Source organism: Dipodomys spectabilis, unplaced genomic scaffold (genome assembly GCF_019054845.1).
Source record: "Dipodomys spectabilis isolate Male_0828 unplaced genomic scaffold, ASM1905484v1 ptg000506l, whole genome shotgun sequence".
NCBI classification, from domain to species: domain Eukaryota; kingdom Metazoa; phylum Chordata; class Mammalia; order Rodentia; family Heteromyidae; genus Dipodomys; species Dipodomys spectabilis.
This window is the reverse complement of record NW_024871183.1, coordinates 1,427,509-1,450,182: the sequence shown is the minus strand read 5'-3', so window position 1 is coordinate 1,450,182 and position 22,674 is coordinate 1,427,509. Positions and strand designations below refer to the sequence as shown.

General features: G+C 38.1%; 1 protein-coding gene across 1 annotated transcript in view; it reads left to right on the top strand.

Annotated features, from left to right (window-relative positions):
- The window catches only part of Usp13 (ubiquitin specific peptidase 13), a 134,288-nt gene that overhangs the window by 26,377 nt on the left and 85,237 nt on the right, over window positions 1–22,674 (top strand). Inside the window, exons 2-3 of the mRNA XM_042669821.1 lie at window positions 3,904–4,029; window positions 9,743–9,803. Coding sequence (XP_042525755.1) covers window positions 3,904–4,029; window positions 9,743–9,803 — 187 coding nt within the window. The remainder of the gene's footprint in view (window positions 1–3,903; window positions 4,030–9,742; window positions 9,804–22,674) is intronic.

Below are 22,674 nucleotides of genomic sequence, written 5' to 3'. Positions count from 1 at the left end.
GAGATTGCTATGGCAACCTTGCCTTAAGCCACAGAGCTAGCTGATTCAAGACTTCTATTAGAAATCTATATTTTCCCTGGTGTATCTTTTGGTTTGAATTATTTGATTTCAGTACATCATTTAATGGACTTAATAAATAACTGGCCATTATAATGATGCAATATTGTTTTGTTAAAGGTTTATGACTATGTAGACACTTTTCATTGAGAAAATCTTTTGAAAATACTTATTAATCAAATGAATGTCATGTGTCGTCTTTAATTTTTATAATTTTACTCAAATGGTCTCACTTGAAAAAAATGCTATTCAGATGCGTAAACTGTTTTCTATAATTATGTGTTTTTGGATGCTGTTTTGTAGTTGAGGTTTGAAAATTTCTTTTGCAAGCATTTATTACCTAATATTGACCTATTACCTTTTTATTACCTCACATTACCTAATTAATTGACATTAATTGTTGTCTGTTAATCTTTGACCTTTCCATATATTTACTTAATATAGATGTAGTCTTACTCATTTTCACTAGTTTGTAGATATTGTAGGATTTTCCATGTAAAGTGTATTGTCATCGCAAATAGAGACTTTCTTTCTTTGTGATCTTTATTCTCTTTCTTTTCTTCTCCTTCTCCTTCTCCTACTTCTTGAATTCAGAGCTTAGATGCTGTCCCTGATGTGTTTTTGCTCAAGGCTAGGTCTACCACTTGAGGCATATATCCACTTCCATGTTTTTAGTGGATAATCGAACATAAAAGTCTCATAGACTTTCCTTGAGGCTGGCTTTAGACATGATCCTCAGATCTCAGTCTCTGGAGTAGCTAAAATGACAGATGTGTGTTGCTGTTTACACATCGGGATCTGGGAATGCAATGCCTGGTATAGGCAGGAAGGGATTACAACATGCAGGTATAGACAAAGTTTATTGAAACATCACATGCTTGTATACAGCACACAAGCAGGAGAAGTAAATCTTCAGTCAGGGGGCTTTTTTTTTTTTTTTTTTTACGGGAGCACAGACAATTAGAGTTTAACTTTAAGTCAGTAAGCAGGAAAAGCTAATTCTTGTCAACAAATGTGGGGCAGTTCCAGTAATCAAGGTTGTAAAAGTAGATAAAGCACAGGTGAGTACACCAAGGGGGTCTGGAGGCCTTGTTCTATGAGGTTAACTAGGAGAAGCATGAGTGGTACTTTCTGCAAACCATCACCTGAGTCTGGCGCCAAGGTAGCGCTGCATGGAAGAAGGAGTGTCCCTTCCTACCCCAGAAGAATGCATGCCTGCATGTACCCTCAGGGCACACAGGAGCTCAGGTGGGGTTACGCAGGTCAATGCTTCCGACAGATGTGAGCCAAGGGCACCCAGCACTCTTTGTTTCTGCTTTTTTTTGTGCCTCATTTCAATGAACATGCTACACTGTAAGGGGCAAATGTTTGAGCTACAGTAGTTATACAGTTCTTGTGACAAAATTCCTTTGTATTGAGATGACTAAGCTCACACATACAATGTTGGAGATTTCATTGTTAGAAATGCTTTTAAAATTAACAGTTTTGAATTAATTTTGGGAATGTTAAAGAGTTATTTTTTACATATGTAGAAAGCATTATGACCTTTTTTTTGGTCGGTTATGAGGCTTGAACTCAGGGCCAGGACACTGCCCTTGAGATTTTTTGCTAATGGCTAGCACTCTACCATTTTAAGCCGCAGCTCCACTTTCAGTTTTCTGGTGGTTAATTGGAGATAAGAGCCTCATGGACTTTCCTCCCTGAGCTGGCTTAGAACTGCCATCCTTAGATCTCAGCTTCCTGAGTAGCTAAGATTACAACTGTGAGTCACCTGCGCTCAGCTTTTCCATGACTGTTTTGACACTAATTTATGATCTACTTTAAGTCAGTGTAAGGATGTGTGTATGTTTGTGTGTTTGTGTGAAAAGGTCTCACTGTATATCAAAGGTTGGCCTTGAACTTCCTGCTCCAGTCTACCATACATGGCTTTCAGTGTAAGGAATTTTGATGATTGTTGGTTGGAAATTTTGCCAAATGTTTCAAAAGTTTTTGTTTATTTAGAAGGATGAGACTAGCGAGAGCTTAATAAAATCCAATTTCTTTGATGAAGGGTAGCTAATTTTGTAACATTCACATTATTAATAGAGAAGCTGGTAAACAAAGTGAGAGAAAAAGCAGGATAAAATTCAGACAGAAAACAGTATCTAAATGTGAATGGTATTCTTGACTTTATTTTAGCATTATATATTTAATAAATAACATGTGCTTGAAATAAGTGGATATAGGTAAAAAAAGAGACTCTTCTGGGCTGTGTGAACTTGGGCAAATAATCTATCCTTTGATTTCTAGAAACTGTAAAATTATAAAATGTTAATGTTAGAAATAATACATACTAAATAAAGCACAGAATAACATATCAGATGTGTGTGTATTACTTTTTGTCCCTGTCACAAACACTTAAAAAAACAAGGTAAAAGAAGGAAGGATTCATTTTGGCTCTCACGTTCAGATGGCTCTGCCCGTGATTGACTTCCTTCAATGCTATGGACTTATGGGAGGCAGAATATCTAGAATGTCATGGTGACAAAAGCATGGGGCAGATCAAAGTTTCTCATATCATGATTTCCAAGAAGAAAAGGGGGTGATGGGGGGGGTCAGAAACACACAGACAGAGATAAGAAGGGGAATAGAGACGGAGGGAATGAGAATTCCTGTACTCTTTCTTTTCCTTTTTGATTTCACAGGCCCCCAGAATATCAGATGGTAAACTCCACATTCAAGGCTGGTCTTCCTTTGTTAACTGTCTCAGAAACACCCTCAAAGACATACCCAGTGGTGTGCTTTACTAATCTCCTAGGCCTTCTCCATCCAGGAAAGTTAAGTGAAGATTAACCATCATATAATATGAAAAACTATAGGCCTCTATCTTTTTTCTTTCTTTCTGATACTTGGTTTGAACTCAGGGCCTTGAGCTTGGTAGGCTTCTTTACTCATGGCTGGTACTGTACCACTTGAGCCACACCCCCAGCTCTGCTTTTTTGTCAGTCCTGTGACTTGAAGTCAGGGTCTGGATGCTGTCCCTCAACTTCTTTTGCTCAAGGCTAATGTTTTCTACCACTTAAGCCACAGTACCACTTATAGCATTTTTTGAGTACTTTTCATTGGAGATAAGAGTCTCATGAATTTTCCTGGCCAGGTTGACTTCGAACCATGATCCTCAGATCTCAGCTCTCTGAGTAGCTAGGATTACAGGCATGAGCCACTGGTGCCTGGCTCCAGCTCTGCTTTTTGTTGGTTATTTTGAAGACAGAGTCACATGGATTTTTTTTTTGCCTATATCGGCTTTGAACCATTCTTCTCTGGATTTCAGTTTCCTGAGTAGCTAGAGTAACAGGTATGAGCCAGTGCCACCCATCATTATTTTTCAAGTTATTTACTAGTTTGCGTAATTAATTCATGTGCTATCAAATGAAACAATCAGTGGCTTTGAAGAACCTTGACCTGCTTAAAAAACCAAACTGCAACTTTATGTTTCTGCGGACTGACTTACACTGATGAATGAAGATCAAGCATAATATATGGTAGCATTGTATCCATTGCCTGCTATCTTCTCTCCTTTTCCTTCCCTTGACCTAGTTGATGAGTCAGACAAGCAAGTTTACTTTCCAGGGCCTTTAGGATTTCATCTGACTGTAAACAGTATTCAGCTGTCAGGAGTGCCTGGAGCCCAGAGTTGGCAGGGGAAGTGCTGCTGTGCCAGGCTGTGGAGATGAAAGAGGGTCAGTGCAGATGACTACAAGAGAACTGTGGCCAGTGTTGTCATCATTCGTCTTCCTTGCCCTTCCCTTTTTCTACATCTAGAGTGCTTGGCCAGGCATCCTCAGCTAACATATTTTTTTTTTCTAGAACTCTGAAGGTGGACTCTATGTATGCATGAATACATTTTTGGCCTTTGGAAGGGAACATGTTGAAAGACATTTTCGAAAAACTGGACAGAGTGTGTACATGCACCTGAAAAGACACACGCGAGAGGTGAGATAACACTTCTGGAGAAGTGAGCTTGCTATCGGCCCTGTGGTGCTGTCTGGGTATGCTTTATGTTGCAGAGATTTCATATGCCCAGGTAAATTCTGATTCTCCCATGATGAGAAGCAAGAACAGCATTGTTTGCAGAAATTCACAGGTCACATTCAAACCAGATATATCTTAACCAGTTTTATTTTTCTTTATCTAACATCTGATTGGAGCTTTCAAGATGACAGTTTGGCTGATTGGAAAATACTAATTTTAAGTAAAAATATAAAAAGCACAGAAAATAATGCTAAACTTATACTTCACACAGATTTAAAAGACAGAACTAAAAAAAACATTTGGATGCTTTTGCTTCAGCCCTTGAGTTTGATCAAGTCCCATGACTGACAAAAATGTATATATAAAAATTAAATATAAATAAAATAATAAATGATAAAATATAAATAAAATGAACATAATATACAAATAATTATGTTATCACATATTTTATACTATATTACAATATATTATAAATGTAAACAAATATAAATATATACATGTATAATATAACAAATATAAATATATATACATGTATATATATATATACATATATATATGTATATATATATATATATTTGTTGGTCATGGAATTTGAACTCAGGGCCTGGGTACTGTCCCTGAGCTCTTTAGCTCAGGGCTAGTGCTCTACCACTTTGAGCCACAGCCCTACTTCTGGTTTTCTGGTGATTAATTGGAAATGAGTCTCATGGACTTTTCTGCTTGGGCTGGCTTCAAACCATGATCCTCAGGTCTCAGCCTCCTGAGTAGCTAAAATTACAGGCATGAACCATGGGTGCCTGGCTTTTGCTTCCGATTTTAACTGACGGAAATATGACTTTCCTGAAAAGTCAAGTCCTTTTGATTTTCCTTGGTTTCCCAGAAAGAACTGCTACTGTGAAATTGTTCTCATTCTCAAGCATGTTACAATATTTTATTTATTTTTACATATGCATGAACAGTATGTAATATATATGACTTTTAAAGATGTAGATATATACTGTCACACTATTACCTATTCTGTGTAGTTTTTCCACTCAGTAGTGACTTTGGAACTTACCCTTGTTGAGTTGCATCTGGGAGTTCTCAATTAATTTTAATTGCTATTTGGTATTCCATTCTATGAATACCTGATAATGTAGTTTGATTTCCTACAGATAGACATTTAGATAATTCCTGTCCTCTTGCTTTCTGAAAAAAATAAAATAACATTTTGGTACATTTCTTCTGAAGGTGCATGTTTAAGATTTTTTTAGGAAAGGTATACAGCAGTATTGCTGACTCGTATTGTGTTTATTTTGGTTTATTTTGTTTGTTTTGTTCAAGCCCATCTGGGGCCTTGAACTCAGGGCCTGGGCTCTATGAGCTTTTTTGCTCATGTCTAGTGCTTGAGCCACAGTCCCACTTTCACCATTTTTTGGTAGTTAATCAGAGATAAGAATCTAACAGTTTCCTACCTGGGTGAGCTTTAAACTGAGATTCTCAGATCTCAGCCTCCTGAGTAGTTAGGATTACAGACATGAGCCATTGGTGCTAACTTATCTTTGCTTTTTTTTGTTGGTTGTGGAGCTTGAATTCTCAGCCTGGGCACTGTCCCTCAGCTTTTAAGCTCAAGGTTAGCACTCTACCACTTGAGCCACAGAGCCACTTCAGGGTTTTTCTGCTTATGTGGTGCTGAGAAATTAAACCCAGGGCCTAATGCATGCAAGTCAAGCACTCTACCACTGAGCCACCTTTCCAGCCCTATCTTTGCTTTTTATTGGATGAAAATAAATCCATTCTAGGAATAATTATATTCCTATCTTGGCCATATTTGACTTTTGTGAGTTTAGTAGTTATGAAAGACATCTAAATAATGAGCAGTGTTAAAAATCTTCTAACATATTTAATATTAATTTTGCTTTTCTGTTCTCTGCTTGTTTATATTTTTGTCTTATTTCTTTTTGGGTAATACAGCTTTCACAATTATTTATAGTGGTGTTTTAATTTAACAATGCCCATTTAGATCTATTGTGGGCTATCTGTAGCATTCCATTGATCTTAGAGATTTCTATATATTATTTCTATTTATTTACTACTTCGTTTACTATTATTTATTTATTTGTTGTGTTGCTTTGCTGGCATTAGGGTTTGAATTTAGAGGCTGGCCATTTTCTTTTTAGTTTTTTATTCAAGGTTAGTGTTCTGTTACTTAAGCCACAGCTCCAATTTTAGCTTTTTAATTTTTTTTTCTTTTTTTTAAGCTGGGTAAGTGGAGATAAGACTCTCATGGACTTTCTTGCGTGGACTGGCTTTGAACTGTGATCCTCAGATCTCAACCTCCTGAGTAGCTAGGATTATAGGCATGAGCCACTGAAGCCTGGTTGACTATATGTTTTTCTATGTATTATTTCTGGCCAAGATAGGAGTATAAGTACAATGTGACAAAAATGCAAGCCTTAAAATGTGATAGGGCAAGCATTCTTCGCAGGCCTTTTCTTTTCCCTTACAACTTTATTGGATAAATGTTTTCTAAACATGGACTTTTGAATCAATTCACCTAGTTAAAAATTCTTGTTGAGATTTTGATTAGTCCCTTGGAATTTACAGGTAAATAAACATTTTTATATAAATTGCATAGGGCCAGGGATTTCTGTTTGCTCATGTCCTTCATATTTGATAGTACCTAACATGCCACAGGTATTTTGCAATTTTTCTTAATGTTCCTGGGAGCTTTTATGCTCAAAGCTAGTTCTCTACCACTTGAGCCACAGCTCCACTTCTGGCTTTTTAGTGGTCAATTGGAGGGAAAAATCTCAGGGACTTAACTACCTGGGCTGACCTTGAACCATGATCCTTAGAACCTCAGATCTCAGCCTCCTGAGAGATTAGGATTACAGGTATGAGCCCTTGGCACCCAGTTTAGAAATATTTTTTGAGGCCGGGCGCCGGTGGCTCACCCCTGTAATCCTAGCTACTCTGGAAGCTGAGATTATTCAGGGTCGTTCAAAGCCAGCCTAGACAGGAAAGACTGTGACACTCTTTTTTTTTTGGGGGGGGGATCCAGTCGTGGGGCCTGAACTCTGGGCCTGGGTGCTGTCCCTCAGCTCTTCAGCTCAAGGCTAGCGCTCTACCACTTGAGCCACAGCGCCACTTCCGGCTTTTTTCTTTTCTGCTTATGTGGTGCTGAGGAATCGAACCCAGGGCCTCAGGCAGGCAAGGCAAGAGCTCTACCACTGAGCCACCTTCCCAGCCTGACTGTGACACTCTTATCTTCAATAAACCACCAGAAAACCGCAAGTGTCACTGTAGCTTAAGTGGTAGAGGGCTTGCCTTGAGCTGAAGAGCTGAGGACAGCATTCAGGCCCACAGTTCAAACCCCATGACCAAAAAAAAAAAAGAAATATTTGTGCCCTCTCCCCCCCAGCTTCTGTCCTTGAACTCAGGACCTGAGCCCAGTCCCTGAACTTTAGTGCCTAAAGCTTGTACTCCAGTGCTTGTACCACAGCTTCATTTCTGAAATTTTGGTGGTTAATTGGAAATAAGTCTTATGTATTTTCCTGCTCAGGTTGACTTCAAATCATGATGCACAGATCTCAGCCTCTTGAGTAACTAGGACTGGCTGGCATCTTTTTGGTCAACAATATTTTGTATTTTTTTTTTGTAAAAGTACTTATATTTTGTTACATGTTCTTTTTTTAAATGTTTGCCTTTATTTAATTATTTATTTGTTTGTTTATTTTGCTAGTCTTGGGGCTTGAACTCATAGTGCCTTAGGTACTGTCCCTGAGCTTCTTTTGCTCAAGGCTAGCACTCTTAACTCTTGAGCCACAGCACCACTTCTTGCTTTTTTTGTTTATGTGGTACTGAGGAATCAAACCCTGGGCTTCACACGTACTAGGGAAGTGCTCTACCACTAAGCTACTTTCCCAGTCCTGTTACATTTCTTAAGTGCTGTAAATTTTTTGTTGTTAACATCATTGTTGTCTTCTTTCTTTCTTTTTCTTCATGTTTACTGGTTATTTTTTGCTCATTCTGGGACTTGAACTTAGAGCTTGGGCACTGTCCTTGAGCCTCTTGGTGCTCAAGGCTAGGACTATACCACTTGATCTACAGTGCCACTTCCAGCTTTTTTTCTGAGTAGTTTATTGGCGATAAGAGTCTCATAGACTTTCCTACCTGGACTGATTTCGAATGGTGATCTTTATTTCTCAGCCTCCTGAGTAGCTAGGATTACAGGTGCGAGCCTGTAAAGTGTCTGGCTGTTTATTGGTTATTGATGTTACTAATGTTCATATCTCCATTTTATGTAGTCGTAATACTTGGCGGACTATTTTGGATCTTCTAAAATAATTCTGATTTGCATTTAATTTAATCTCTCATATTAGCCTACCTAGTATGTTAAGAACAAGGCTAGGAAGTCACATAGGCCATAAATCAAGGAGTAGCTTAAATTAAAATTATATTAAATATAATAGGTTACTTTTTTAAACAACTAACTTACAGTTTAACAAAATAAATATCAGGCTGAAACATATGTTGTGGGAGGGGTGGAGATCAAGGGGAGGGAGGGAAGATGAATAGAGAGAAGAAGGATGAGTGAGTTCAGTTACAGTCTTAATGGACATAGATAAAAATGGAACCAGGTAACTTGAAGCTACTGGTGTAGTTCAGACATGATCAACAGACTAACATTGATCAAGAAACATTGTATACATAGATTGACATATTTGATTGAAATTCCTTTGGATAGCTACTTCAAAGGTCTCTGCCACTGCTTAGCACCTACCACACAGTATTTCATAAATTTGAGACTGCTAAAATGTGAATTGCAAACATATAGAAGAAACTGCAAAAATTTAATTTGAAATCAATCATAGAGATGAATTATTGGCATTCAGTAGAAAACACTAAAATGTTGAAAAGGAGATTTAGGACTCCTAAGACAAATTAAATGTGAAGTCAAATTAAGAAAATACAGAATGTGTGGTATGGCTTTTAGAAAAAAAAATCATATACAATTACTCAATGAGAAAGGTGCTCTTCTCTTATAACTGAAAGAAAAGGTACAGTATGAAAATGGTTTTGGCTAATTGAAACAATTATTATAATTCCATTTGAAAGTAAAGTTATTTGTATGAGTATCAGATGAATAATTTCTTTCATCTGCCTATTGATGGATGCTTATTCATTTCTGCATACTGAAAATACATGAAGCTTAGAATGGCAGTATAGCCACCTAGTGGTACTCTGAAAAGATTTAGAGAAGTTGGAATGATGCTTGATATGTCCAGAATGCCAGTGACTCCTTTATGATCATAGTGTTGTGGGTAACTGGGACCAACTGGCATCCTCCTAGGTAGCCAAAGAACAGGGCCCCCACATTCTGTCTTTTTCCCTGAGTCTGTATTCTGGTGTGGATTTTGGCCATTCTGGGAGCACATGCTAATTGAAATTTAAGCACGTACTTCGCCTTGATCACTGGTTTCCAAAAATGCTCTCTTTGTAACTTGGTGAACATGATATAGAGAGGCAATTTCATGGACCTGGCTCCAGTTCCTGTTTATCCTGGAATTATAAGTCCTGTTAATCTTAGACTCCAAGATAAACTGTAAGAACTGGGAACTTCTAAGCTGTACATTTCCTTCTTATATTGTTTTGTAGGGTGTATTTTAACGATCTTTTATTTTCTTTTCAGAAGGTAAGAGGGGCATCTGGTGGAGCTTTACCAAAAAGGAGGAATTCCAAGATTTTTTTAGGTATGTCATTAGTTTTCAATGATGTCCCTAGATTGTGAGTGAGTATGTATGTATGTTTGTTTGTTTGTGTTTATCTGCATATGCTTATCTGATTTAGGTAATAGACTCCTTACTGCTTTATAATCGAAGAGACAGATTTACATTGAAACTTGCTTTACTTTATTTACTACTGGTGAAGGATGTTTTGAGCAGTCTTGGATGGATTTAGTGCTTTGAAGCAATTCTAGTACTAGAGCATAAATGTGATCCTGCTTTTGGTCTCTTTTTATTGACATTAAAGAACAGCACATATTTTATTAATGCAATTTATTCCATTATTTTTATTAGCTAAACTGCAGGTTTAATTAGGATTTCACCAGTTTTTCTATTATTGTTCTTTTTTAGTTACAAGATCCAAAGTAGGATCCCACATAATATCTAGTTTTCAGTTTTTCTTGACCTTTTCAAATTTGTGATAGTTCTGTGGGCCTTGTCTTTAATATTGTGACATTTTCAAAGAATATTGGATAGTTACTTTGTAGAATCTAATGTAGTTTGGATCTGTCTGGTGAAAACAGTAAAGCTATGCATTTCTGGCAAGAATATCATCGAGGTAGTTTGTCCTTGGTGCCTGATATCAGGAGGCATGTGATGTGATATATCTTCATATTGGTGATATTGAATTTGATCTCCTGTTAAGGTAGTATCTGCTGGTTTCTATGCTGTAAAGTTACAGTAAATTAATAAACAGCTTGGGAGTACTTCTTTGAGATTAGGGCAGTGCCTTTTTTTTTCCTCTGCAGAGGTTAGCTGATTAATTTTAGCACTTATCAGTGGTTCTTGCTTGCAACAGTTATTACTGTGGTGTTTGTCTAAAGGTGATGGTTTAATTTTCCTTAACCAATCTTGCTTGTGTAAATGACTAATGGTTTCTATACTTTGTAATTATGGCCCTGTTTTGTGTTAAGCTTCTGATATAATTTTCCCAAGAGAACAAAATGGTTTGATATTGTTTGACCAAGCAAGTTTTTCTCTTTAAATGCATTGGATTATTATTTGAAAGAAATTTCAAAACCATTTACATAGTATAATTGCATTCCAGTAAAAAAATGTGAATATAATATTTTACATATATGTGAATGTGTTTCTATATAAGTGTGTATGTCTATGTACACATATATGTACACATACACATATCTGAATATGTCATGCATATACATATATGTACACACATAACTGGGAGAATACCAGAGTCTAGAAGAATATACTCCAAATTGTCAATGATATTTTTCTGATAAATTTAAGCTTATTATGATTTTCTTCTTTTTGCTTATTTGCATTTAAAATTTCTTTTTGTTTGCTTGTATAAAATAGGATCTTCTTATGTTATTCATCATTATACCCATTTATGCGTCATTATACTTAGCTTTTTCTTTCCTTTCTCCCTCTCCTTTTATCATCTCCTATGCTCTTCCTGACTTTCTGTGTCTCTGCCTCTCTTTCTCTCTGGGATACGAGGCTTTAAACTTGGTAGACACAGATGCTGTACTGCTTGAGCCATACCTCTGGGTCTGTGTGCTGTAGTCATTTATTTAATTTCTTGGTGCTGGTACTGGAGCTTGAACTCAGAGCCTTTTACTCTTGCTTGGCATTCTACAACTTGAGCCACACCTCTAGTATAACATTTTGATGGTTAATTTGAGATGGAGTCTTGTGAGCCTTTCTGCTGAGACTGGCTTTGAACTCAGATCCTCAGATCTCAGCCTTCTGAGTGGCTAAAAGGTATGTGCTACCTGCTGTGGTTATTTTTCAGATGGAATCTTGCTTTTATTTATACTAGCAACCCTATTTACATTTTCTGTGGTTTCCGAGATGATAGGATATATCATCATGCACAGAGTTTTCTGTTGAGATGAAAGCTTGTGATTTCTTTTTTTTTTTTTTTGTACAGGCTGGCCTGGAATTTAAAACCTCCTGATCTTAGCCTCCCATGTAGCTGAGATGTTAGGCATACCCTACTGTACCCAGAAAGTGATTGACATGAAGTCTCAGGAACTTTTTTTCTGTGCTAAACTGGAATTGTCATTTTCCTAATTTTTACCTAGTGAGTAGCTATTGGCATGAGTCATTGGCATGTGGCTCAGCTAATTTTTTTTTTAAATAACAAATATATGTTATTCTTATAAAGAATTATCTCAAAAGTATAGCCATTGAAATTGTCACAGAGCTGTTTACTTCCTGGCTTGATTCTTATTCTAGGCTGGGTTCAAACCACATCATCTCTACTGCTTTTCAGCTCTTGATTTTCTTGAGGAGGCTTATCTGCAGTTGATTTTCCATTGCTGGCCAGTCTTTTTCACATTTCAACATGCATTTGTAGTATAACTGGAATCAAGCAATCAATTCTAGACCAGCCCACCATGAGCTCCAGAGCAGAAACAAGCGATTGCATTACTATTCTTTAGTTTTTAGCCTTCCAGCTCCCTTCCACAAATACATAGGTAATGTGACTTCTTTCAATTAAATGACACCTGCATAGCCTTCTTGAAGTTAGAAATAAGCATTTTGACTTACTGTTGTTATTTTTAATTGCTTTCTTTGGTTACATAAAGTTAGCTGACCTCTTCTGTTACAAAGAGATTGATTTTTCTGGTGATTATTTTGAAGTAGAAGATATTGGACAACTTTTAAAAATTAATTCAGGGCTGGGCCCTGATGGCTCATTCCTGTAATTCTAGCTACTCAGAAATCTGAGGATTGCAGTGTGAGGGAAAAAAACCAAAAACAAACAAACAAAACCAAATCAATATCCTGAAGTGGAACATAGCTCAAGTAGTAGAGTACTAGCCTTGAGCAACAAAACTCCCTCTCTTCCTTCCTTCCTTTCTAACTTCCTTCCTAACTTCCTTCTTTCCTTATTTATCCTCCTCTCCCTCCTCCTTCTTTACCTTTTTCATCTTTATCTTTGTCTTCCTTCTTCTTTCCTTTTCTTCCTGGGCTGGTTTTTAACCATGATCCTTGTATCATTTCCTAATTAGCTAGTATTACAGGAGTGTCCAGCAGCCATCTTAGCTGTTGGTCTGTTTTCTCAGCAGGAAGCACTTTTCTCATGTGGCGCTAGTCACTCGGTGTTCCAGTGGATGTGGCTGTAAATTTATTTCCATAGTGGGCTGCAATTGAATGACACCCAAGTTAGGTAACAGGAAACACAGAATATAGGTAACTTTAAGCAGCACAGATGCTAAGTCTCTCTCTATGTGGAAGGTGTTGGGAGCAGCAAACCCAGACTATGTAGTCTCATATCCAGGAATCTGTGAACTTGTCCCCTATTGCTGCTTTTTTCTCAGATATGACCTCTGATTTCCAGCCTCATGGCAACTTAATGGTCCCCTAAATAGCTTTTTGAACTTTAGCCATCACAGCCCCATTTGCAAAATGGAAAAGAGGAAATGGTGTGGAGGTGTGGGGCTGTGGAAATCTCATTTTTAAATGTACTTTCCTTTTGTTAGCCTTCTTATAGGTCTTCACTTGCTTTACCTTCCTCTGGTCCGAATTTGGTCACATGATCATAACCTGCTACACAGGAGACTCACACCTTAATAAAGTTGGAGATTTCTTATTAAAGAGGGAAGGAACAGTGGGTACTGGGAAGTAGCTAGTACTTCTGCTATAGACATTTACCATTCTAAAAGAGACCTTGAAGCTGTTTCCTGGTGGAGATAAGAGTAAGTCAGAGCTCTCTTGCAGTTTCTCTTTGTGCCTGAATAGAAAGTACTATTTCAGCATTACTGGCATGTAGCTGTTATAACACTCCTCATTCCCTTTCAGGAAATAGTTACCATTAGCCAATTCTTTATATTGGATAGAGACTTACACTGTTATGGGGAAAAGAGTCCACCACTCAGAGACAGCCTCATATTGGGGAAGTGGATGGCTAACTGGCCAGGGACACAGCACAGACTCGGGAGCTGAAACTGCGACTCCAAATGGCCCACAAGCTAGGGCTTTTAAAGGCAAAATCCATGTGATCAAGCCTGGCCATACACAGGTGGCCAATGGGATTGTAACACACACACACAAAGATTGCATATTTATTTCAGTGGCCAGTGGGGTTACAGTTCATTTCATAGTATCTGTTTGAACTAACCTATCATTCTGGTTTGAATTGGCATGCAAATTTGGGGGGTCCCCACACAAAGCAGGCTTGATAACCAAACAGGGATGAGATCCTGTCTGGGATATTGATAACCAAACTGGGCTACATATCACACAACCTTATCACAACAATCTTAAGGACTTTCCAAACAGTTTCCACATTTCCTGGGGTCTCAACAAATAGCATATTTCCTGACCCTGGGGCTTATGAGAAACCAGTATTTTGATTGGGGGGGGGGGAACTCCCGGTATATAAAAAATAGAGATAGTTTGGCTCCTCCCCAAACTCCTCCCTTTTCTCTTGTAACTGAGTCAAATCCTTGACTCTTCTGATTCAGGGGGCTGTACTGGGCCTCACGGACCATCAGCTTGACAGTCCCAATCCTGACTCGGCGTATCACAGCTAGCTTAATTTTTTTTTTTTTTGGTCGGTCGTGGGGCTTGAACTCTGGGCCTGGGCGCTGTCCCTCAGCTCTTCAGCTCAAGGCAAGTGCTCTACCACTTGAGCTACAGCACCACTCCTGAGCTAGCTTAATTTTATATCATAATTTTATACTCATAAGCTCTATTTTTATAAGATACACTCATACCATTTCATACATATTTAAACTTTCTGGGGTTTGTTTTCTTCCCTTTTTCACTCTGATACAAAAACACTTTAAGACAATCCTTACTTTTAAAATCCTTTCTTATCCAGAGGGGACCAATTTTTTTTTCAATTCCTTTCCCAAGGCTTTCTTTACTACCCTTTTCTTAGTTTATTTGAGGTTTGAATTTAAACTGCTCCCCTTTATTTCCCCCCCTTTGGCTTGTGGAACCAAGTTATCTCAGAACAGCCTCAAGGCACCACTGGGGTGGAGAAGCTAGCTAGATTTTAAGACTAAGAGCAGGGCTGGGTCTCATTCCTCTAACTACCTCCATTGATAAAAATCTCTAAACTGGAGGTAGAAGGAGATGTAAGGAGTATGGTATTCTAGGTTCACACAGGGGCTAGTCTGGTGGGGTTACTGCTCTTTAACACACACCCAGGAGGAAGCAGGTTATTACCATACCAGAGCTAAACTAGGCTTGTGACTACAGAGTGGATTTCCAAGCCCTATGCCTTGAAGTGCCTAAGGTGAGCCAGTGATGTCCTTGTCCCCAGAATCCAATGTGGGGAGAGGGTTACTGGATATCATCAAAAGAATGTCCCACAAGATCTTAAATTTTAGCAGACTCAAAGCAGTTTTCCACTGGGAAGCAGTCTCAGGTGATAGAATCAGGCAGGAGTTTAGTCTACTTTTTCCATGGTGGAGGTGGTCCAGGTGATGATGTCAATTTCCTCCAGGCAACTGTTAGGCTGTTGTTGAACTTTACCCATTAGGTGTGCAGTAGCAGCAGCAAGGTCTCTCAGTGGCTCCAAGGGACTGTCACACCTCATGCTGGGCTGCAAATTTCTACACAGATTGGTTAAGGATACATTACATAGGCTTGGCAGGCTGTGACCCCACTAGTTTTTAAGACCATTTAGACAATAGCCCAGAACAATTGACCAAAATGACAACTTTTTATTTTTTTAATTTTTATTTTTTGTGAACATACTGTACAGAGGGGTTACAATTACATGGGCAAGATAATGAGTACATTTCTTATCAAGCATTGCAGCCTCCTCCTTTGTTTACCCTTCCCATCCCTTCCCAGCCTCCTCCCTCCCCTCCACCCAATCCTCCCCCCCCCCCACCAAAGTTGTAAAGTTCGTTTTCGACATGACAACCTGTACTTCTCATTGTTGCAACGGGTCCCCCTGTATCCTTAAACGACTTGTTTTCCCCCATCTCCTCCACAAATTATACCAACATCAAATATAGTGAAAGCAGGGGTTCCGAAATGACAACTTTTTAAAGCTAGATAGTTCTTTTAATAAAGCTAAGATTCTTAGCACTATTTCCCATGCCTTTTCCTTCTATTTTGCCACACTTTTTTTCAAAATGACTCTGGTCCCTTGATCTTAAAAGGGGATGATGGGCGAAGATTCATCTTCTGTAACATCTTAAAGCTGACTCAGGGGCATTGATCTTACCTAGCCAGGAACCTATAACCTTAGCCTATTTTACAAAGAGGTTACCAGGGTTAGATGTCATTAAGAACAATATTTTAACTTTTGATAAATGCACAGACCTTTTCTCTGGTTACAGCGGTGTAGCTGGTTTAGTACTCTGGTTTGTAAAAACAGCTTTCTGGATGGCTTAGGAGCATGATCTCTAGTGACCCTAACAATGCCTAAGTTACCTGTGCAGGCCTTCAGAGAGATGTTAGTAGGGACACACTCTCAGGTTTACAAACTTGTTTCCTGAACAGATGAATTTTATGTAGATGGTGTCAGCTCAAAAGTTACTGCCAATTAGGGCTTTTGGCACATACAGGGTTTGGGATTTAAACTATCCACATTTTACAACCTTAGCTTTTTACTACTATCATAGAGGACTGGTAAGTTCCTCTCCCTTACAAGGTAGATAGTCATGGACATTAGGCATGCTTAAAACTATCTTCCTTTGATCTCCTGCCTCTGACCAATTTTGAAGGGCCACATACAAATGATTCTAGGATCTGACTTTATTTCTTCCATCGAAGCAGTGGCTTACTGCCTCTGGATGCTCCACCATTGTTTTCATCCCAGGAGTGTCTTCTCCACACCGGGATAAATGCCTCATTGGCATTTCCCTTAGTTGGTCACTGGACTTGAACTTGGGGCCTGAATGCTGTCCCTCAGCTCTCCAGCTCAAGGCTAGCATTCTGCCACTTTGAGTCCCAAAGCAACTCTGCTTGCTCTTTCAGCACTCTGCTGGCTGATTAGAGGTGACAGTCTTACATGGACCTTTTTCTGCCTGGGCTGGCTTTGAACCAGTTTGCAGATCAATGAAACTTATAAAAGGCCACTTAACTCCAATTAAAAGCAACAAAGTGGTCAACATAGAAGTAGCTTTTAAGCATGTTCTTTCCTGGAACTTATTAAGAACCAGAGTTACATCTGACAAACTTGTAAGAATCCTCACTCCCTTTTGTGGACCTGCTGGGAACTGTTACAAAAAGAGCAAACTGAAATAGCAATTAAGCAATTATTTTGGTAATCCTAACTTTTCCTTTTTGCACATGGAGGCAAAGGTTAAGAACAATTTTACTTTTAAAACTTTATATCCAGTAATCCATTTTTAATTTTTAGCCTCTTATTAATCTCTGTTTAAATATTTTATACTTTAGTTTTTATTTGCATTTTGAAAAATCCCTTGAAATCTTGAGGCTAGGTACCACTCGTTGTGGCTGCTTGTTTTAAAACAAATACACATTAAAGCTTTTAAACTCAAATGACAATTTTTCTTTAATGCAAGAATTACCATCACCATCACTGTACCAAGAAGCTAGACTTAACACCTTTATGACTTTTAAAAACATATCTTAATTATAGAACATCATTGAAAGCAAGTCACATTATAAAATAAACTTTTTAACTCTCTTTTAAAGGCCATTTAATTTTAATTTTAACACATCCAAGGGGCAGTTTTAGCAGTACTAATCAGATCATCACATCACTATATCCTATAATGTGACCACTATAATGTGATTTTCCTATAATGTGACAGGCTGCCTCCAAGAAATTGTAGATTTTTACTTCATCACTTAAATTAGGCACAGTCACTTTTACCTTGTGTTTGAAGTACTGTTTGCTCTTTGAGAGTCAGCTTTTCACAAAATGAAGGGCAGGCAATGATTTAAACACAACTGATAATGTTGCAAGGTTGAGAACGTCTCTGCAGAGGCTGTGTAATGCACATGTAGGAATTAAAACATTGCTTTTGAAATTCATTTTCTATTCATTAAAAATTGTAATAAATGCAATAAGTCTGCAAATGGGGCAGGCTTATTATAATTCCTTTTCCAGTGGTTCAGAAGTACCATTGAGCAACTGTGACCTTCACTATTGCATTTATCAGGGACACCACTGCCTTCTGTGCTGCTGAAGGATGTACCCAGGTCTGAGTGACATCTTGCTTGTCATTGTCTAAGTCACTCTTCCTCTCTCATATTTAGGAATTCATCCAAGTGAAATGACCTCAACTGTAGCATTTGTCCAGAATTTATTGTTTAGAACCAGCAACTGCAACATTTTGTAATTTGAAAATCATTTAAGGTCTATGCTGTTTTGTATTGAAACAGTTCGGTCTGAGTGTACAATGCATGGGCAAAGCTTAAAATTAAAAAGTTATAAAATGTTGTGACACAAAAATCAAATTTCTTTTCCTCCTCTGCTATCTTCCAGCCACTTGGTTATTCTTTCCAGAGAGTTAGTGCTTTCAGTTTGCACATTATTGAGTGATGATGTACAGCTTCTGATGGGTGATAGTTTATCTATGTACTCTGTATTTACATGTTTTCCTGTGGGCAGTGGGCAATCAGTAATGTTTTCATCTCAGTCTGTGCTGTAAGACATTCTGGAATGATGCAGTGAACTTACAGGTGCACCTACGGTTATTTTAAATCTTCAAGGCACACTGGTCATGCCTGTAAGTCTAGCTACTCAGGATGCTGAGATCCGAAGAATGTGATTTGAAGCCAGCCTGGGAAGACATACCCAAGGACTAATCTCCAGTTAACCAGCAAAAAGTCAGAAGTGGAGGTATGGGTCATGAGAAAGTGTCTACCTGAAGAGAAAAAGCTAAGGGTGAGCTCAAAGCTCTGAGTTCAAGCCTCAAACACTGCATGCTTGTACACAAACACACACACACACACACACACACACACACACACACGCACGCACACACACACACACACACACACACACACACACACACACACACAGAGTCTTCAAGAAGGCAACAACACTCAAATACTGCATGAATTAAGCTTGAGGTAGCTGTACTACTAGGTTATCTTTTCCAGTGACTTCGTTTCTTTGTAAAGCTTGGTTTTCCTGGTAAAAGTCAGGAGCCATGAGAAAGTTAATGTGGAAGAAGAAATAAGGGTGGCAGTGTCCAGTGTGATTAAAATAGAGGTTGAACACTGCTCAGCAGGTGCACCCATCTCTTAAGAACAAAATAAACCATTTTCTTTCAACATCTGTGTATAAACTCCTCAAGTAGTTACTGAGTTGTAACACATAAATACTTAGGGGATTATTTGACCCTAACTGCTACATAACAGAATGATTAGACTTAGGGACACTGAGAAACAAAGTCCTGGGTTGTTTAGGGGTGCTGTGAATGGAGAGTCTGGGTAACTCTTTGTTAATGTTTGTAAGTGGGGCAGAGACTATTAGTTGTCTTTTAGACAAATAACCTATAACTGTATGAAATCTTATGAATATGAGAAATAAGCTGGGGTGAAACTTGGTGTTTTATAAGGACAAAGGAATGAAGGAGTGAGAAGAGGGAGTCCAGGATCCTTAAAGGAATACCCTGGCTTGGACTGGGAATGTGTGTTTTATAATAAAAGTTATAAATATATCCAGATGAGTAAGTAGCTGCTATATGCTTAATGAAAATGCCACATTGTTGCTATGCCATGGAAAATGGTCCTAATTATTCACATTTTTGTTTGAGTGTCCTTTCCCAATTTTCACAAATAGAGGTAAATTAGTTATATTTCTCTTGTGTCTGAGAGGGGGAGTGTCAGGGAGCTTAAATTTCATTTTTTTGGAGGGCTTAGTCTAGGCATTCATACTCCATGAGAAACAAAAGTTTATTAAAAAAATTCTGGAATAGGACTATTTAGAAAACTTCTGACTGGAAGGATCAAATAAATTTCTTTTACCATTTCCTTCTGAGAGCATTTTCCGCTTTTAGGACTTTCCCTGTCAATTTTGTTGAATATAGTTGGTCCAGTTTTGCAATCCAGGACAGGACAGTTTGTCCTCTACACAAAGTCAGTACCATCAGGCAGAGAGAACTCTGAGCAGGGGATCAGAGTCCAGCTTTAGGTTAGGGCTTCATTTCCTCCCACATAGCCTAGGCTTCTTGTGGGAAACAGGTGTAGTCCTGGCCACTTACCCAGGGAGATTCTGGATGTAGAGCTGGGGAAGGGACTCCTTTTCATCACAGAGAAAGTGTTCATCTGGGTAGAATCAGTTAATGGCCTCAGTGGGAAACCAGTTGTTAGAGTTGGAGATCTTGGCCCTATCCCCATGCAGTGATGGTCCTGTAGATTTTTCACCTCAACATTTTCAGAGATGTACAACTTGGTTTAAAGAAATATGTCAATTTATATTTATGGCTGTGGGTCATATATATTCAACAGAAATCTTAGATTTTTTTCCCTTAAACATAAGACATAAGAGGCCACGTGCTAGTGGCTTTTGTCTGTAATCCTAACTACTTGGGAGGCTGAGATCTGAGGATCCTAGTTTGGGCAGAAAAGTCCATCAGACTTTTATCTCCAATTAACCACCAAAGATCTGGAAGTGGAGCTGTGGTTCAAGTAGTAGAGAGCCAGCCTTGAGTGGACAAAACTAAGGCCCTGAGTTCAAGCCCCAGAACCAGCACACATGCACACAAAATCAAATATTGGTTACCCATGCTGGATTAAAATGTTTAAAAAATAAAAGACAACTGTGAAACATTCACTTGCTGGAGACTGAGTTATAGCATAAAGCCTTAGAGTTACAACAGACACATGGGCTAGACACTGAATTTGTAAAAATGTAAAGGAATAGATTTTGGGCATTACCTGCAGTTGATTTTTATTATAATATGGAAGAAAGTATGTGGTTAGAGAGTAGATAAACATAAGCTCAGTTGTTTTATGTTGTCTCAATGCTTGTCTACCCAATTTATCATTAGATCTGAATCTCTGTGATACATATGTCATTACTCATTTTTATTACATCTTGCCCATAGGATCAGCCTTTGCTACTGAAGGTGGATTTAGTTATTGTTTTCACTATTCTCAAGTGTGTAATTCTTAGGAGAACTTTTAAGTATCAAGAAGCATAACAACAACAATTTTTTTTTGCCTGACAATAGTCTTGCTTTTTAAAGCACAGATCAGTGGTAATGAATAAAACAACACAGTAGTTGGTTTTTGTAATCAGTATAAATGAACTGTATAAGGGAGTTTCATAGTGACGTTTTCATCCATGCATGTAGCATGCTTTGATCAGATTCATCAGGGCCACTCACAGCAAGTGTTTTCGTGTTCTCCCTTTACTTCACTGTGTGCTATTGCTGTTTAAATCCCCTTCACAGCTAGGTACTAAGGTTACTGCTTGCATGGCACTTTGTAGGAGCTTGAGCTATGGCAGGTAAACTGGCCATATGTCTCCCTCTGTGAGCTTGCAGTCTAGGAGCAGTTGAAAGTCGTATGTTCTCTACATGTTGATAATATAGAACATGCCTCATGATGTCATGGTGTTCCTAGAACTTATTTCAACATTGCTTCAGAGCTGGAGAGATGAAACAGTTTTGATTGTCTTAGTTGTTAGGAACATAGAGAAGGCAAAAGAGACAATGATTATGTCAATTATTACTTGTGGAGCCCCAGGAGCCACCAGATCTGTACCAAAGTGCCTTAGAACTCTGTCTAGTTTAGTCTTCTTAACAATCTTGGGCTGTAGATGCAATCCCTCACTTACTTGTAGAGCAGGTGAACGTGGAAAGACTTGTCCAGGGTTGTTACATAGCTTGTAAATGTGAGAGTAAGATTGTTTGGACTTTATTGCTCACTTATTTCTTAGTTCATTAAGATTTGAAATAGTATTAAATGACTACATTTTCTGCAGTAAAGAGCCAGAAAATATTCTTTCTGACATCTCATCTTTCATGAGTTGAAGCTATACACAAAACCAAAAGGTTTGTACTTTGGTGATCCAACATTGTTATGTGCACAGTACTATGTCAATGATAAAGATTTTAAGAATACACAAAAGCGTATTCACCATTTTTAATGTAAATTTCCTTCCTTTTTTTTGGTCTGTGGTCATTATAATAAGTTGTCCTTACAGTGAAGATTAATTTTGCATTTTTACCATTAACAGAGCATAACAATTTCCACACCTCTGCATAGTCTAAATAACTATTATTTTAATAATATTATAGTGGGTTAAATATTCTTTTTCTTGACCATGTAGGTTCCAGTTTTTTTTAATTATAGATATTGGGGGCATTTTTTTATATTTTTATTGTCAAGGTGATGTATAGAGGAGTTATAGTTAAATAAGTAAGGTAATAAGTACATTTCTTGTCAAACTTGTTACCCCTTCCCTCATTTTTCTCTTACTCTTCCTCTCCCCAACCCTCAACCCCCCAAGTTGTACAGATCATTTCCAACATATTGTTTTGTGTATATCACATGTAGAAGCCAGGCATTGGTGGTTCACATCTGTAATACTAGCTACTAAGGAGGCTGAGATCTGAGAGTTGGAGTTTGAAGCTAGATCAGTAGACAAATAAATGAGTTTATTTCCTCTTAGAAAAGAAATCTGTGAGCTGATATTCTCTTTATTCAGTTCTCCACTTTCCTCATCCATCTCTCACCTCATAGGTTTATGTAACACACATTGGTGACCTGTGCTAGAGTTAGTTATTTCACTAGGGATTGTACAATAGTGATTCTTTAATCCTGTCATAGCTTCAACATTTATTAGATAGCATTCTTCTATAAAAATGTGTTTTCCTGCCAGGCATTTGTGGCTCACAACCATAATCCTAGCTATTGGGCATTCAGTTTTTATAACATAAGGAATGCTTTAAAAATTTCTATGTTTAAATTA